At 34.5% G+C, this 15,166-nt stretch overlaps 1 protein-coding gene across 2 annotated transcripts in view; it reads left to right on the top strand.

Annotated features, from left to right (window-relative positions):
• Positions 1-10,604, top strand: part of LOC139973409 (uncharacterized) — a 158,225-nt gene extending 147,621 nt beyond the window's left edge. The window contains exons 1-6 of one of the 2 annotated variants that reach the window (XM_071980073.1): positions 5,695-5,751; positions 6,574-6,785; positions 7,160-7,369; positions 7,615-7,914; positions 8,168-8,429; positions 9,672-10,604. In XM_071980073.1, coding sequence (XP_071836174.1) covers positions 5,703-5,751; positions 6,574-6,785; positions 7,160-7,369; positions 7,615-7,914; positions 8,168-8,429; positions 9,672-10,135 — 1,497 coding nt within the window. In that variant the 5' untranslated portion in view covers positions 5,695-5,702 and the 3' untranslated portion in view covers positions 10,136-10,604. Of the gene's footprint in view, positions 1-5,694; positions 5,752-6,573; positions 6,786-7,159; positions 7,370-7,614; positions 7,915-8,167; positions 8,430-9,671 lie in introns of those variants that run through there. The other variant, XM_071980072.1, reaches the window with a different exon arrangement.
• The last annotated feature ends 4,562 nt before the right edge of the window (positions 10,605-15,166 follow it).

Genomic DNA, 15,166 nt, shown 5'->3' with positions numbered 1-15,166 from the left:
AAGTTGTTCTATAAGATCTTATAAATTGAAATACCTCTTCGAGTCATTCGAATAATGTAAAATAATCATTACTTTTGTAATTGTGACCGATGTGAAATCTGAGGGAAAATAATAGTTATTTTCATAAAATAATACTCAAAATAAAATCGTAGTAAGATGTTTCTTTGGTCTTTGAGTCCAGACAACTAGTCACACAAAGAATTTTTCCAAAATACTTAAATGCCTCATCAAATAAATCAATTTCACTGAAGAATTGTATGTTCTCATGCATTAAATCAGTTTGTTACATTGCAGTTTTTAATATAAGCTATATTCTGGAAGAAAAGCAAAAGGCAAATCCTCTATTTTATCCTATCATTAATAAATAAATAAAAATAAAGGTCATATAACTAGCGGAATAACTTAGTGCAGATGCAGAGAACATTTCTAACACTTTAAAAATAACCTGATGCTCATTCTGGTTGCTTGCCTTTAAATAATTATGCTTTTCAATTTTCATTACAATGGTATGTTGATTAGGAATACCTAAATGCATGTTTTATTGTTTTGTCTTTAGTTTTTTTTGTCTTTTTTTTTACTTTAAATTCGGATAAATCTATAGAAGCAGAAAAAAACAGAGTATAAATAAAAATATTTTCAACAAAACGTATATTAAATTTTTATTGAAATCTTACTTTTGACATGATCTAATTCACCAACATTTTAATGACAATCCAATGTGATGATTTTGTCTATATCTGGATTATTACAGCTTAGGTCATTGTGTAAAGCAATTAAATATTTTATGTGTTTTATATATATATATATATATATATATATATATATATATATATATATATATATTTATATATATATATAAATAAATGTATATATATATATATATATAAATACAATTGTGAAAAAAAGTATTAGGTGATACATAAAATCTGGAAATACTTCAAAGAAAGACAGTTTTTCTCTAATTTATTTGTAAATTATCTAATCACAAATACCGTAATTTACATTGATTTTCACATAAGATACTCCATAAAGTCGTGACGATCATGTAAAGTTCCTTGTATTTGACAAACTAGGTAACGTTTAATAGTCTCAATTTGAATACCGGAATTAAATATAAAACCTTCGCGAAGATATTCTCATGAATGGCCAGATTTCCTATAATGGGACCACTGAAAATGTACTCTAACTATAGCATGTATGTGGTGGGAGTAGTCACCGATCCCCACCCACACTCTTCCTATTCACTGTTCTCCATCCCTCCCTCCTTCCCACCGACTTGCACCTTCCTTTCATGATACCATGTGGCTGGTCGATGTAGTACAAACCTTAACGTTTCGTTGTCGTTTTAAAGTAACAGATAACATAATTCAGTATAGAAAAGGAAACTCTCCCTATATTTAAGAAAACCCATACATGATAAACGCTTACAAATTTAACAATATCAAATCTATTACACTGTATTTAAATGTCTCTTTTCTAACACGTTGCAAAAACTAGAAAGCATTGTCATAACTCTTCTCCATGGATGGTTATAATTCGCTTGAAAAACTTTCGGTTTACTGATATGTTTAAAGATATCTAATTAAATTCCTCCATTTGATATTTTGTAGCTATCGTTCGAACGAGTAATGTATACAAGAAAAATACGACTTGTGTCGCTCAACTTACGGTGACAATAAACTACAATGGTTTATACAAATAGAACAGTAACGTCTCATACAGTGTAAGTCATTGCTTCCTTAAAGCATTATCGACGATACAAAACTTTGGCTACATCCCAAAACAATCGCCTTTGACCGCGTTATTATCTTTGTAGAAATGATACCATGTTGTGTATTTTACCTTGTTGGCAACAGCAAATTACATTGTGTAATTATTTCGATTCTATTGATTTTATTTTCATGATTTAAGGTAAAGGTGGTTTGATATCCTTGTATCAAAGGATCATATTCTTCTGTAAACCGTAGAACGTTTTAAGGCTATATTGACAAGATGACCAGTGTGCAGACAAAAAATCAAGAATTTGATAAAGACGAATAAATCAGAGAATTCTTAACATTTCAGGGAATAACTAAAGCGTGTTGTCTTGTTTATACAGAGAGTTGGAAATTCTATACAATATGTTTTTTCTTGACAGATAACATCGTAATGTCATGAAATTTGAACTGCCATATACTCGTCTGTTCAAACATGTCAGTATTCAGAATATACCAAACAAGATAAAAAATGTAATTGTTTAAGTTGCTATCGACCATTCTTACTGTAACAAATTTAAAGCCGACTACCTGTAAAATTCTTACTACTTATGGTTCTATGGATTTATAATCATTGAAGGACTTGTCTGAAAGAAAAAAAAAACACATTATAAATTTCTCTGGAAAGTTCCCCCTTTCACATTTTTTCTGGTGAAATTCTATATTTCTTGCAATTGTCATCATTGTCATGTTATAGAAAATAAATTTCCCTCTATATCATGTAGCTTTCTAGAATTAACGTTCAGCAAGGATATCTTAAATTCTCTATTTCATAACGGACTGGTGTATTGTATTATAGGTTTACTTTTAATGCTGTGGATTTTTAAAGAAACTGACAAAACCATTAAGACAAAAACTCTCTTCAACTTATTGGTTGCTGTGTTCTCACTACGTCACACCTTATAGCTTAAAATTAAATACTGATCCTTACAATCCCGTCATTTATTAATTACGCTTCATGCTTCTAATTAGTAAGATATAAAAGTCTATGGCTAAAAACTTACCTTACAAGTAAATGGAACCTTTCACTTAGAGTTCATTTTGGTCATGTTTGCCTTTGTTCTTTCATGTTAGCTTACATATCATGTGCCAGAGTAGCTGTAAAACGGGACAATTTCAATAATCTAAGTCTTCCCGGAAGAAAGTTGTAATATAACTCTCTATGTGTTTATTGATATTTGCAATATCGGCGGCATATTAGTATCGGTAAAAGCTAGCCTCATTGAAGATAACGGCAAACTAACATTTAACTTTTTTCCCCACAAAAAGCCAGTTTCGATTAATAGCAAGTGGCCAATATGCTGAACAGCTGGTCAAACAAGCATGACGCAAGTTCTGAAAAATATTAACCGATCTAAACAGACCAGTCAGTTACCGTTAAAAACTCATCAGTCTTTGTCGCGCATTAAAGAAAATGTCACCAGTCTGGCTGATGTATTATACAATTTTATATTCAGGATAGTAACTTAACGTATGTGATTATATGTTTATACCTACAATAGTAGCCTATCAGTCCTCCGCTGAGAATAAATGTTTTAACACGTGGAAACCGCTCTTCTAAATCATTCCAAAAATTGTGTACATTGCAGAAGCTGGAAAGAGTATCATGGATGCCGTTTGTGAAAACATCATTGACTGATGAAAAGATTGTATTTTGAGAATCAAGTTTGCGTATCACATTTTGTTGCCGATTGGTTTACGAAATATTTCAAACACGAAGCACTTGCTAATTTTGGCTAGACTTAGTTGTTAGTATAGCCGGCTGATGGAAGTAAATAAGTGTCTACAGAAATTAGACAATGTGTAAAAGTAAGCTGGCCTGAGGATTCGATCCTAGCAGGATCTTCTTCAAAGGCTAAATGACAAGTAACAGTAACAGAAGCGACAAAAACACACACGAAATTAGACAATCAAAGAATATGTTTTCGTTTTCGTTCTGATAAACGCATGAACTTACCTTATAAGTAAAATGACCCCTTTCAAATCTCAGAGTTTCGTTGTGCACGGTAAGTATCAAGACACGGTAATCTTAGAATAGCTAGGACGATTTAAATGATCCCTAAGTGTTATTAAGGACTGATAAACACAAATGCGTTACAACATTTGTCTGTAATCTTCTTACGTCAAAATATAAATTGAACAAAGAACATCTGTCTGCATTAAGCAACAAAGCTGTCTAAGGAAGCAGTCAGCTATTGCCTTTGTTCTTTACGTGAACTTACGTATCATGTACCAGGATAGCTGTTACACCGGAAAAATGCCATTAATCTAAAGTTTCCTGGAAGAAAGTTGTATCCTGTAAGTGATCATTGACCTGTAAATCAGCTATGGAATGTAGACAATGATAAAACATCAATACAAGTGGTGATCCGGAGAATTTATCAAAGTTTATGTCGACTTAACTTGTTTTAACCTCACATGTTTTGAACCAGTTTGCGAATTGTTCTTTCTTTCCCTCGAACTGTTTTTATAAGACATTAGCTTTAATCTGATCCTGCTTAGTGTTGACTGCATCAATCTGTATGTCTTGTAATGTATTCATTAAAAGTATTTTATTACACAGGGAATCGTCGGTGCCGACAGAAGATCTTCAGGTAGGTGTAGTTGTTATGTTATATGATTGACCTTATGATAAGAAGTAACCTCAGTAAGCTATATCACTTATGTATTATAAATGTTAACACCTCAGTTGACCAACTTGAATGGCTGGAAATGTTGGTTCTTTAGTGGTCGCTCTAAACGTTTTTTTTTCCCAATCATGTCACCATTTCCGAACATCTATTATGAAATTGATTTCCTCTGAGTCGTATATTTTCGATCTTTTCATGTCCAACGTGCTACATCGATATTTTTTCATGTACGTTAAATGGAATTTGACTGTTTTCATTAGTCTTTAACTACTGATAACTACAAAAACATTTGATTCAAATGGCCTTTGAATTTTATGTTAACGTAATTGTTTCAAAACAGTTACATCTGAGAATCCAACCACGATTACCTTATTAAATTTAATATTAGTCGCGATATCTTCCTCTATACGGTAGTTGAGTAATAATTGGCATAAAGGCTAATCTATTATCTTAACTCTCATTGTAACAAAGCCATGTTTATTACAATTGGCTCAGAATGCTATTTTCGTTAACTGAAATGTTTCAATCGCGATAAAATGTTTACTTTGTTTTACCTTTCATCCAGGTTTTACATACTTTGTTTTTCAACAACCTGAGTATCCGAGAGATTGCAGAGAAGTATCGAATGCATGTTCCTCTACCCACAATACATCTGGAGTGTACCTTATTAAACCAGATGGCTATCCGGAACCGTTTGAGGCTTACTGTTATAATGATCTTGATACTGGTGGATGGACGGTATGCCATAGTTGATAACTTGATGTCCTCTGTTCAACTTTAACCAGTTTTAAACAAATTTACTTCAATTTTGCCTACAGCAATACATAGTGATGTAAAAACATCCTTTTTTTCAACTTGAATCTTTTTATCGGAGCAAAATTTGAATCAATTATTTTTATACATTTTGAAATTAAGTCCAGTGTAGTTCATCTAAAAACTGTAAACCTTTTAGCCTACATTACAAATTGAAGTTATATATATATATATATAAGTTCTAATTTCTGTTAGAAATGTTAGCAACATATCCCATTGCGGTAGGGAACGAATAATTAATATTTAATAACGTCCTAGTTAACGCTTAACTTCTTTGGTATTCGTCGTAGGTATTACAGCGCCGAAGATCAGATTCCGTCAATTTCAATAGAAGTTGGAAAGATTTCAGAAATGGCTTTGGCTTTCTAGGGAGTGAGTTTTGGATTGGAAATGAGAAAATTGCCTTCTTAACAAATCAAAAGCGGTACCAACTGCGAATGGATTTTGAGAACGTTGCTGGAGATACTTACTATGTAACATACGACGAGTTTCGTATCTCAGATGAATGGGGGATTATCATATATCTAGTTTAGGTACATTCGAAATATCAGATGGTAAGTGTCTTTTACATTCTTATTAAACATAAAGCCAAAATAACTCGTATTTGTTTATTAAATGTCGAAAGTAAACGTACATAAACTGAAAGGTTTATTCTGAGATCGAATTGATCTTTTGGAAGTAAAATTGACATGGCAAAATTTTTCTTAGCTTGAATAAACTGCTACAATACATATAGTAAGAGTATACATAGAGTATACCAGCGAGTACAACTGTGCTAAAATACATATAGAAGCGGTTCCAACATGATATGATATATATGATATGTTGAAATATTAATATTGCATTATTATCTATACTAGATTTCGAAAATGCCTCCATTAGCTGAATTGTGATTACGCACTTACTACAATACTGTACTCAACACTAACCTTGGTTCTGAACAAGGAACCGTATCTAACATGTGTACAACAGAATGTTCACACTTTAACAGGTCCGTCTCCCAGTTTGATTAAAACAACCAACGTTGTAATTAGTAATCATTGTTGTCAAAAAGTAGTATAGTAACTCCGAGGAAACTCTGAAACAGAAGTAAGCTATGACTATATGGTTTCAGACCAGTTGTGCAATGAATTACGGAGTATTATCTCGTAATGTTGAATAAATATTAACATAAAGTTGAATAAGGAACAGCCACTACCTGATTTAAATTGTTCTGTATATATTCGAACTGTTTCTGATTGTGTGTTTTTTCCTTTAACCTTCAGATAAGAATGACTTGAGAGGGCAGAATGACAAACCTATTCTTTCTCACGTCATATTCTTCGTTTCTCTATCAGGTTCATATCATTTACATTTTATTATTTCCTGTCCTCTAGGAATAATCCCTGAATGGTGTCCAGCTAATGAGATATTTAGCAATGAGACCTGTGAGAGGACTTGTGATGACCCTGACTCTTGCATTTCGGCTAAATCTCACCCAGAAACAGAGCAATGTGTTTGTGTCGGTGATTATCTAATACAGCAAGAGCGATGTATCCCTCTGAACCAATGCAACTGCTTCGTTGCTGACAAAGGAGGTGTATTAAGGGTCAGTACGGTTTTTCGGGGCATTTTAAATGCTTTCCTCTTCATTTATTGTTTGATAGCTACCTTTTTATGGCGAACCCGAAAAGCCTGCGTCATCCGAGTTGGCTTCAACGACCGCATTTAAATTTCTTAAAGGTTCATATCCTTGCCTAGATCAATCGATAGGAAGTTTGTATTGACCACACGCTGTTGAAATTCAAGATGTACACAAAGATCAACTTGTAGGAACAACCAGGTTATAGAGGCGAGTTACCAGTGTAAAAACCTCATAAAACTTTCTTAAAGTTCATACCCTTTGCAAGAAAAGTCGAGGGGAAATTTGCATTGGCAATATTTCATTCATTCGGTTCTTTTTCGCTGAATATCTTAAATTAGGAAGGCGAGTCTTACGTCAATTCGAGTTGTACACGGAGATCAACTTGTAGGAACAACACGCTTGTAGATGAGAGTTACCAGTGTAGTGAACACGCAACCTGTGATGAGAGGAGCGGTGTCCGTGAATGTTATTGCAATCAAAACTACCAAGGAGACGGAGTGACGTGCACTCACAACTGCTTCGTTGCTGCCAAAGGAAGTGTAATAGGGGTCAGTACGATTCTTTAGGGTATTTTAAATGCTCTGCCTGTATTCATTTGTACCTAGCGAAAATACAAAGCATAGCAACGCAATTATGATACACCCAGAACGATTAACGTTACCTAATATATTTAAAACGCTCATGACCGTATATTAGTGTTAATCCAGTGTGTCATCAAAAGTCGCTAAAAATGTAACAAATAACACATATTTTACTATCTTTGGAATATGACGTCATACATTTATCTTTCCAGGAAGGTGAATCATACATTAATTCTGACTGTTCATCACGACAAACTTGCAACAGTAACTTACTCACACGTGAGAGGTACAGTTGCAGTGCAGACGCAACCTGTGAGGAGCGGAATGATATCCGTAGATGTTACTGTATCGAATGGTTTGCAGGTGATGGTGTTACATGTACCCGCAGTGGACCGAGAGATTGTTATGATCTTTACACAGCGGGTAGAAGAAATGACGGAAAATATACCATTTATCCCGCTGGAAGATCCGGGTTTGAAGTTTTTTGTGAAATGTCTAGTGGGGGATGGACAGTAAGTTTTAGCCATTGACAAACAAAAGCTTTCCCATGTTAAACTTGTGTTTTCTCATAAGACAGGACTTCGTTCACTAACATTGGAAGTAAATCATTCAATTATTTAATTAAATTGATCCATCTTCCTATCAGTTCATAACAAATCGGATTATTGACCTTCACCAATTAATTTATCTTACTTATTGTAGTACAATGAGATATTTTATACATTACTTACTTGCCATCTATACACTAATTGATTCTCTTTGTAGATTTTGCAACGACGTACAAATAGTTCCGTCAGCTTTTATCGAAACTGGAATGAGTACAAAAACGGGTTTGGAAATCCAACAGGAAATCATTGGATTGGCAACGATAAAATATACAAATTGACAAATCAAAAAACCTACCAACTTCTAATAGAAAAGACAAACAGGGAAGGAGCACCATACCACACCCGTTATTCATCTTTCAGAATCAGTAATGAGAGAGACAAATACCGACTGTCATTGGGTGGCTACAATGGAAATGCTGGTATGTATTGTGCTAAATGTCAATCACACGCATACTTGTAGTTATTACGTTATATCATTCTAGCATAACTACCTGTAGTCGTAATCACACTCTTGGATTTGTACTCGTACATATACTCAGGTCGTGTTATACATCTAGTGTAGATACTGATGTAGAACTGTATTAGACGTCGAGCTTTGAGTCCCGTGCGCATTGCTCATTAAACAATTGCCTTGCATTTTAGCACGTGTTGGTAAAATGATATATTGTTGTAACATCACACATAATATATCATATCAACCACTTTTATATAGTTAGTACCGTCTGCTTGCTCGCAAATGTCAAGCTTAAAACATTAAGGAATTATAACCAGTCTGGAAACCTAAAAACTGCTGCAGCTTTTCAGCTTACTTTGTGATTGAAATATGTTATTAAAGAGTGAATTAAATTAATTTCTTAAAGAACGACTTTATCATTTCCAAAGAAAAGAAAATTAAGTTTCATTTGACCATGCAATATTTGTTCATTACAGTGATTGAGAGGCCAATTATATTACAATAATAACAACAAAAGTATCAAATGATTCGGACATTTTTTTAAGAGATCAGTCGAGACGAACTGTATGTGTTACATTCTTAAAGAGCATTACTTGCCGTATTTCTTGTCGTTAGAAATGTATAATCATATGGTAAACTATTAGTTTGTTGATATCAAATTAAAGTAATCCGTCAGTATGAAATATAAGACGTTATCACGAGAGAAGATGATTACATGAATGATACAATCAAACACTTTATTTCTCTCACACTTATTTGAACAACTAGCATATATTAAACAGTCAAAACTATATATTTTACAAAATGCCGAAAGTGAATACTTCAACAAATGCACCGTTTACATTTCTGTAAATCTGACACTCAGTACTATATTATTAATTAATATTTGTCGAAGAAAGAGAAATATTAATATGAATACAATATATACATAAAGAAATATATTGTAATACTTCACGATGTTCGCAAATTAGGTCCCAGACGAATTGGCAGAATTGAAACCGCTCCAGTAAAATCCGCAAACGTGACTACAGCACAAAAATATTACGTAAGCTCAAACTTAAACGAACAAACAACAAACGCAAATATACCCGACAACTACAGCAAACGACTCCAAAGTGACATAATAATGTCCATTTATAATAAAAGGTAACAACTTCATATTTTACAAGAAAACACCTTCATTAATTATTCGCTAATTTCCGTCCAGGTAACAATGCTATGGGAGCAAATTCAGGATATCGATTTAGTACGCACAATGAAGACAATGATGGATCGAGTACCTTCGACTGTGCAGAAAAACACCGAGGTGGCTGGTGGTATCCAGACGATAGTAGCACGGGCTCTACCAGCAACTGCTACTCATTCAGCGACCGCGTAGCTACAGGTGGCTACGATTACTCTGACTGTTATTGTTATTATTATTATTATTACTGTTATTATTATTATCCTCATCATAAATGTTATAATTGCGATGGCTGTAGTGGTTATAATAATGATAGATGCTGCCGAAACAAAAATCCGGTTTATGAGACAAATTTCTATTCCTGCGGCTACTCCAATCTGAATGGGGATTACTCGTCCAACGATTACCGCGGTATCTTCTGGAAGAATCTTCACGGTTCTGATTGCGGAATAACAACAACAACAATGAAAATACAGCCAAGTCAATGATCAAAGTAGTGGATTTGAAGTCTTCAAGGTCACAAGAACAGGAAACGGTTGGCGATATAATAACATATATTAAATAAGGAAGTACATATCGAAGCTATAGTGGAAGTTTGCGTATTTGAAAGATCGAAGTGAAGGAAAGAGACACTAATAAGCCTTCCAAGGCAATACTATATTATGGGCAAAATACTAAACAACGGTGAACCATTTTACCAGTGGGACAGCCAACAAAGAGAACTCGATGGCATTTGATACTTTTTCAAATAGTTTTCGATAATTGCATTGGATTCCAAACTTGTCTTTTAAAATGTTATCAGTAATAATAGCACTGAGAATACTATGAAATTATGCAATGAAATATATTAAAAAAATACATCAGTATGCTGACTAGTCATGTTCCTTTCCAAATGTTGCGATTATATTGAATAAAAGTTAGTGGCAATGTAATGACATCGCTTAACTAGCAACGACATCTGATACGTTTTGATTTACTTTCTGGGTTGTTTATGTATTATCTTTGAGAGATCAGTTCTACTGCCAGAGTAAAGCGCACTGGTTTATGCAAACAGAACACAACCATCCGAAATCACCATAATATGTGCCATCCTTATTCCTGAACCAATATCCTAAAATTGACACAATTAGATGATACATTTGCTTTCGATAATACACACGACGTTGATCATATATAACCAGTGTTCTGGACGACTCCTTAATTAGATATTTTCCAAAGGTACATATTCAACCAGACTTACTAACTTACCATTGATCTGCATATATTTCTTACTCCCTCACTCATCTCCATGTATGAATGATGTGGTATTTATTCATTTGGTCATCTGCTTGGTTGTCCCGAATATAGAAACTATCGTTCTCCAAATTCCTTGTTTTGCGATAAACACCTGATCATCCCCAACCCCAGCATGAAATTAAAACTTTACTGCTGTGTTTAAAATATAACAAGTTTGAGTAATATTCCGACATGAATCCCCTTGAGACTTACAAATTCAAAGGAAAGTGTCATTTTCAAGAATTACTTAGACATGGGAGGGCATAGGTGGGGAGGGGGGGGGGGGCACGGCATGACAGTGGCCTTTGTATACCGACTCCACATGTCTGGTATTCAACAACAGATAATGGAGTCTTGTTGATTATTCAAAGAACTAGCGTTTTGTTCATTAAGATGACAACAATGACAAACACAAAGCAACTCGTATTATTGTAATATTGTGACGAGCCCGGCTCCTCCGATGGTAATACTACATCGGGACTCGCGATAGAAAGGTACTGGGATATCTTGATGCCGTTTTTATGCTTCTTCAGGAGATGTCTCGAACGGGCGAAAACAATGAGTTCACACAAAAACAAGTTGACGAGATAGGATTTGATTTAATGATTCGGTATAATTTCTTCTCTGTCGATTCTCTTTACAAATAAAACTAAATTACAATGATTTGACTTGACTTGACTCCGTCAATTATACAATTAGGAGTGATGAACTTTCGGCGGAGTGATAAATTTGCTGACCAAGTGATAAATTTGCTGACGGAGTGCTCAAACTTTCGGCCTCCTTTTACTTTTATACCTTACTTCTACAAAATCCCTCTGCGCACAATCAGTAGGCAGCCAATAACCTGACCATCCTGTATTAACCTAACGATATAAAAATAAGTGCACTGGCACTGATCTGCCCTGATTGGTTGGGAGTTTGGAAGTCCATCCCCTTTCTATGGAAACTTCCATACCACGTGAGAGAACCTTCTCGAATGTTCCACAGACATAATGGAATCTATTTTGGGAAACGGCCCTGTACCAAGATTCAATAAGATAGTTAAAAACTTCTCGTGGGAAAACTGAATCCATGACCTAGATAAATACATAAGAGGCCCTGTAAGGTGTCTCGATGGAGTGTTTCGGTAACATCAAAGAGATGGTATTACTATTTCATAACATTATACTTATCCATACCGTCAGCTAATTGCTGGTTCGTATTGACATATTTGTTATCATTCACAACTATTGTTTGTAATGTATATACATGTTTAATGCTTCGGTAGTAATTCAACTTCAAATCGGCCGAAATATAGAGAGAGACTGTGGATGCAACGCCTTCGCACCATTCAACTTTACTGGCCCAACATTCTGTTTTTAGCGTTGTACGTCGACGGTGAACAGCTACCATGGAAACCGTTACTCCTTAATTTTACGGATGATCGCTACGTCATTGCCTGTCTTCGGGATTAAATAGTATGTTCAGTGACTACGGCAATCAGATCAGTTGTAGTGACTACGCCAAAGGTTACCCGTTGTATGCATTTGATATGACACCTGACCTAGCTAGCGGACGCCACTTTAATCTCCGAAAAAACGTATTGTGCGCATTGAAATGCAATTTGAGTACGCCCTGACCAGAGTGCGGGTGTGTTTGTATACGCTGAATATGACGTTGTGGTAGCAGTGGTTAAACCCGCAACGTTTTCATAGACATTTAACGCTCTTTGCTGGAACCGTCATTAATACAAAACAATTAAATAAAAGGAGAACCGGAAGTAATCGGGTGGCAATTTTCGTTAGGGTTGAGCAAATATTATTTCATTTTACTCCTTTGGACGTCTTATTTCTGGCATTTCAAATTGTCAGAATCATTTTAATAAGGAGTGTGCGTGGTCATCAGGATTCAAATATATCGTAAGCTAAGATGACGGTAGCTCTCATGAGACAATTACGTATATTGTCCTTTTCATAGTCGATACATTTTTTCTTTATTGTTAAGGTGGTATTTGAAAAAAAGGGAATCATTTCTCTCAATGCCCGAGAGGATTGTGTATTGCCATTGGGAATATCAGCCATCTATTATAGAGCTGTCTGTGGTCCTCTCTAAAATCCTTTTGTTGAGGGTCTCCTGTCGGAATTGGAGGCAAACCTTGACCCATGTTACAAAAAGTTGATGATTTTAGACGATATCATGACGTCACATGGGAACGATCAACGCACAAATGATTGGTTTCCCAAAAGAAACTCATCATGAAAATATGATGTTAATAGAAAGATAATCATATGAAATATTTCCATGAGCTATATCACAATTTTTATTTAACTGGCAAAGGAAACGATTAATATCACACATTACATCGTGTTATTTAAAAGCCCTAGAGACAAAATCCAAGTCTCAAATTTGGCAAAAAAGATGCATCCAGAGCAAGTCAAACGTATGCAGGAAGCGTTTGCAGATGCTACCAAGGAACCATACGGATATAGATATTCATCAATCTAAAGCCTTATACGCCCACGGATTTTCGTCTTCGTACAAACACTTTCCACATGAGACCCAGTATGCCTACGTACCCAAGTGATCGAAGCAAAACAAAATATGATAAAACTTAGACGCATAGTTCTAAAACTTTTCTTTGTGAACTGAAGAGCCACCGTAGCACCAGCAACACGTCGCTTGGAACCATGGCCGTGAAATGGTTTGTTTTATGAAAATGTTCCCCAAAAAGGCGAAAGGTTTTCCTACTACACGAGGACACCAAATTAATTACCAATGTATGTGAATGCGCCGCCAATGTGGTAAAAAAGACAATTTACCGTTACCTTGCGTCCAGAAAGTCGAAACTGTCATGGTACAAGAAACATCTAAGGGATTTTTCCATTAAACGCCTATCCAATAAAAAGCGCAAGGATGTACTAATTAAGAGGGGATGTTTTTTTTTTTTTTATTTTGATATCAAATAGTAAATCCTACTCATCACTGTACAACATTATCAATATATGTACATAGGTGGCGTAAACGACACTCGAAAATGATAAGATCTTTTTTAACTTCCATCTGATTGAAAATAGACAATTTCACGTGAATATTCATTTAATAGCCTGGTTTTCAATAACAATAATGGTTAGGAACTGCATAGGCTACTATGTAACCGAAATAAATACATAAAATAAATGGAAGAAAAAAATGAAGAATACGAGAGAAAGTTAATAACATTCTGACAACGAAGTATAATTAAATAAATGATTGAAGGAGAAGGACAAAGACAGAAAGGTGTGGAGTAAAAAGGGGGGGGGGGAGAGCTGTGAGAAGAGGAGTGATGGAGGGGTGGAACAAAGGGAGAAGGAGGTGGGACAGAAGAAAAGTTAGTCATGTCCTTCCTAATCTAATAACTCAACCAAGTGTTTTTTTACTTCATATATGCAACAGAAGACCTCATGACTTTCAACACCAACCGTCAAATTTTTAAAACATTGTAAACATAAAATCTTATGTTTTTGCCCGATTAAGTTTTATGTTGTATCTGGGGAATTGACCCGAAGTCGTTGCCTTATACAATATAGTCCAGTCACTTTAACTGATGGACCTCAACTATGTAAAAGGGTTAGTTTAAACTTAAACTCAGAATAGATATACACCCTGGACTGATAATAATGTTTGCTAGAGGGCTACAACATACCAAATTAAAGTTTGATGTACAATTTTAATGTACCATTGTATCACTATAAGTGATAATAATTATCCAATAATCATGTTAAAATGTGCGTTTTCTTCATTGAAATAATATCACGTTTAGGCTTAAAAACTTTTATATAGGTAAATGAGTCTTTATGTCGAAAATTGTCAAATTTGTCAAAACTTCCTCATTTTATTGTTGAATATAATATTATCAGAATATTTAATGAAGTGTAGGTTAAATAAAACACAATTTGATCCACTATGCACTCATTCTTAGTTTAATTATTAATTGTATTTCAATAATACACAACATTGAGGAATTATTATTTATGTCACACATAGACAGACTGGCCAAATTGCTTATTTTTTGCGCTTATTTTCATATATAACGTCAGAGGTTTTGTGCTATTAAGTCTAACAATTAAGTATATGAACAATTTTTTAATAGTCCTATCAACTGAATAAGCTATGAAGCTGTAAATTGTATCAATGTGATTAGTTACACCAACATCCTATCAGATATTTTATTTAAATAGGACTATGTGACTTTTAATTGCTTTAATTAAAATTCTATGGAAGAGGTA

Source organism: Apostichopus japonicus, chromosome 9, assembly GCF_037975245.1.
Source record: "Apostichopus japonicus isolate 1M-3 chromosome 9, ASM3797524v1, whole genome shotgun sequence".
Classification (NCBI taxonomy): Eukaryota; Metazoa; Echinodermata; class Holothuroidea; order Aspidochirotida; family Stichopodidae; genus Apostichopus; species Apostichopus japonicus.
This window is presented reverse-complemented; position numbering and strand designations above follow the sequence as displayed.